Here is a 2,997-nt window from a genome sequence, read left to right on the forward strand (position 1 = left end):
ATATATATATATATATATACAATATTTGCAAGGTATTCTATGATTTTAGGTGGGTCTGTAAGATGAGAATGTTTTTTGATGTATACTGGTTGTTTTAAATGTTGGTTATTCTGATATTTTGCCTTTCCTCTTGCAGAAAATACCCAGACTGGAGGAACCAAGGAACGAGTTCTATTTGAACAGCTTCCAAGGAAGTAACAGTAGAAAATGGCCATCACTAACTACACACTACATTGATACTGCACTCTATTAAGAGTGGATAGGGAAACAATCCAAATGTGTGAGCAGTACATGGCATCTGAGCAAATTTAGTTCATGTGGAGGTACAATATTGTCTCAGGTATTAGAAACTTTTAGAGTGGTGTAAAGAGCTGCCATGTTGGAAATAGATGTAATATAGAAACCCCATCTCAAATCATGTGTTATCAAGACCTAAGAATCTCTCCAGGAGTTTCACAATGGTGGTGGAAAAATACTACTTTGGTATTAAAAACATTATTGAGGATATAGATTTACTTACCACAAAAATTAACAAAACTTATCACCAGATCAACTAATAAAATGAATAGAGTGTGACTCCACAATAGACAAATCCAACCATCATTGCTGAGTGAAAGATTAATTCAGTTCAGAGACTTTGATTATGGAAGCCAGAAAAATATGTCTAAAACAATTACCATGTCAGTGTAATATATGTCTTCTGTAACAGATTTGACAAATGAAGACTTGGATTTCTATAAAATAAAACAAAAATAGAAACATTTTTATAGTGGTAGATATATTTAAGGATATATACATAAAATACTATAACATATGTAATTTACTGTAAAACTTCAAATGTTTCAGTTAAAAAAATATAAGCCACACACACACATATATTGGGCCATCCCATAACTAATGCTTTTTTTTATACTTCTTTTATTTTTCAAAATTAAGATAAACAAAGTTCTTTTTTAATCTAAGATATACTCTCCTTTTGTACATTGCTCTTCCATCTATCTGGTAGACTTGCAAGGCCCCTCTTCCAAAATTCACTTGTCTGTGACGAAAAATACTCTCCAGTACTGTTCTGACCTCGTCTACAGAATTCATATTTTTTCGTCCAAATGATTTTGAAAACTGCAGAATAAATGATAATCAGATGGGGCAATGTCTAGTGAATATGGAGGGTGGGGCATCATTTCTCATTCAAACTGCTCCAGCCTTTGGAATGTCATCCTCACTGTATGTGGCCAAGCATTATCATGTTGGAAGAATACTTTCTGTCTTGAAACCAAAGATGGTCATTTTCCTTCTATTGCTAACTTAATTTGCTCAAGCTACTTACAGTAGATCTCCTTTTTTATCATTTGATTTAAGTTTAATAATTCAAAGTAGTCTAAACCATTCATATCTCACCAAACAGATAACAACACCTTACGTGGGTGAAGACCTTCTCTAGCCTAGAATGCCGGTGTTTCCCCTTTCTCTACCCACTGTCTTTGGCACTTGACATTTTTATAGAGAACTCATTTCTTGTCACCAGTCACTGTTCCATCCAAAAAGGGTTCATTCGTGAGATGCAACTGCAAAGAAGAGCCACACATTCATTCTCTGTGAGTGATTAGACTTGGAAAGGTTGTGAGGAACCCATTGACACAATTTGATGACTTTTCCAATGGCATTCAGGTGTCGATGAATGGTTGTTTATCCCATCTTCTTCTGATTTCTAGTTCATGCAATTGAAAAAACTATATTATTTATGAGATGATCCAATATATGTGTGCATGTGTGTGTGTGTGTTGGTGGTGGTAAATGCAAAACTCATAAAAGTAATTACAGCATTATAATAATGACTAACACTCTACCTTTCCTTATTTACCTCTGAGGTATACTCCAATGAAAAATATCCACTTAATAATCTCTATATAATAAAGCTCACATCACTGCCAAAACACTATTTTTAACTCAATGAGTTAGTACTTAGATGTGTGTGTGTGTGTATGTGTGTGCATGTATGTGTGTGTGTGTGTGTGTGTGTGTGTGTGTATGTGTGCGCACACGCACTTGCATGTACATGCATACACACTTATACACATATAGCTCAGTCTTGGATAATCACATCAATATATTCAAAATATATACCATTCCAATGTCTGAAGTCTGTTTCTTGGAAGGCTTGTAAATTCTTGACTATAAAATAAAATGAAAATAGAAACAAATCTTTGAATTTATTACGAAAATAAGTATAAATTGCTGCAACAAGAAAATTATATTGCTTACATGAGAGTTAAAGATGTTATGTATATAAAAATCCATATCATTGCATAAATGCTATTTTTATAATGATAGCATATTAATGCTAATATACATATATACATACATACATACATATATACATATATATATATGCATGCATGCATACATAATACATGAATACATAATAAAATTCAAAGAAATTAGAAAGAATATGGAGACTGGTATGCTGTATAATTAACTGTTAAATTAAAAGAAAAGTTTGAAGATGTACTAGTCTCCATATTCTTTGTAATTATTTAGGCTTTACACTTTCAAACTCACACACACACACATGTATATATACACACAAATAGATAGATAGATATAGACACGTATAGATAGAAAGGTATTTGCATCTCCTCAAAGAACCGTATGAATATATCCAAAATACATACCGTATCAAGGACGTCTTTTTTGATACGTTTGCTGTCTTTTCGCTGTAAAATAAAATGAAAAAGGAAAAATCTTCTAAGAAAACAAATGCATATCATGATTATAAATTGTTGGATGTAAGAAATTATTGAAAATGTGATAATGAAATTGATAAAATAAGGCACATATAAATGTGTGTGTATGTGTGTATTCATGTGTGCACGAATGCATGCATATATGTATCTATGTGCATGTGTGTGTGTATATATACATACATATATAAATATATATATATATAAATATATATATATATATATATATATAAATATATATATATATATATATATA

The 2,997-nt window shown here is 31.5% G+C and overlaps 1 protein-coding gene across 3 annotated transcripts in view; it reads right to left on the minus strand.

Moving 5' to 3' along the window:
- Nucleotides 1–2,997, minus strand: part of LOC106884044 (serine/arginine repetitive matrix protein 1) — an 82,646-nt gene that overhangs the window by 67,300 nt on the left and 12,349 nt on the right. For all 3 annotated transcript variants that reach the window (XM_052978539.1, XM_052978538.1, XM_052978537.1), the window contains exons 4-6: nucleotides 2,673–2,714; nucleotides 2,125–2,172; nucleotides 678–734 (exon numbers count right to left, since the gene is read on the minus strand). In XM_052978539.1, the coding sequence (XP_052834499.1) occupies nucleotides 678–734; nucleotides 2,125–2,172; nucleotides 2,673–2,714 (147 nt within the window). The remainder of the gene's footprint in view (nucleotides 1–677; nucleotides 735–2,124; nucleotides 2,173–2,672; nucleotides 2,715–2,997) is intronic.

Source organism: Octopus bimaculoides, chromosome 2 (assembly GCF_001194135.2).
Source record: "Octopus bimaculoides isolate UCB-OBI-ISO-001 chromosome 2, ASM119413v2, whole genome shotgun sequence".
Classification (NCBI taxonomy): domain Eukaryota; kingdom Metazoa; phylum Mollusca; class Cephalopoda; order Octopoda; family Octopodidae; genus Octopus; species Octopus bimaculoides.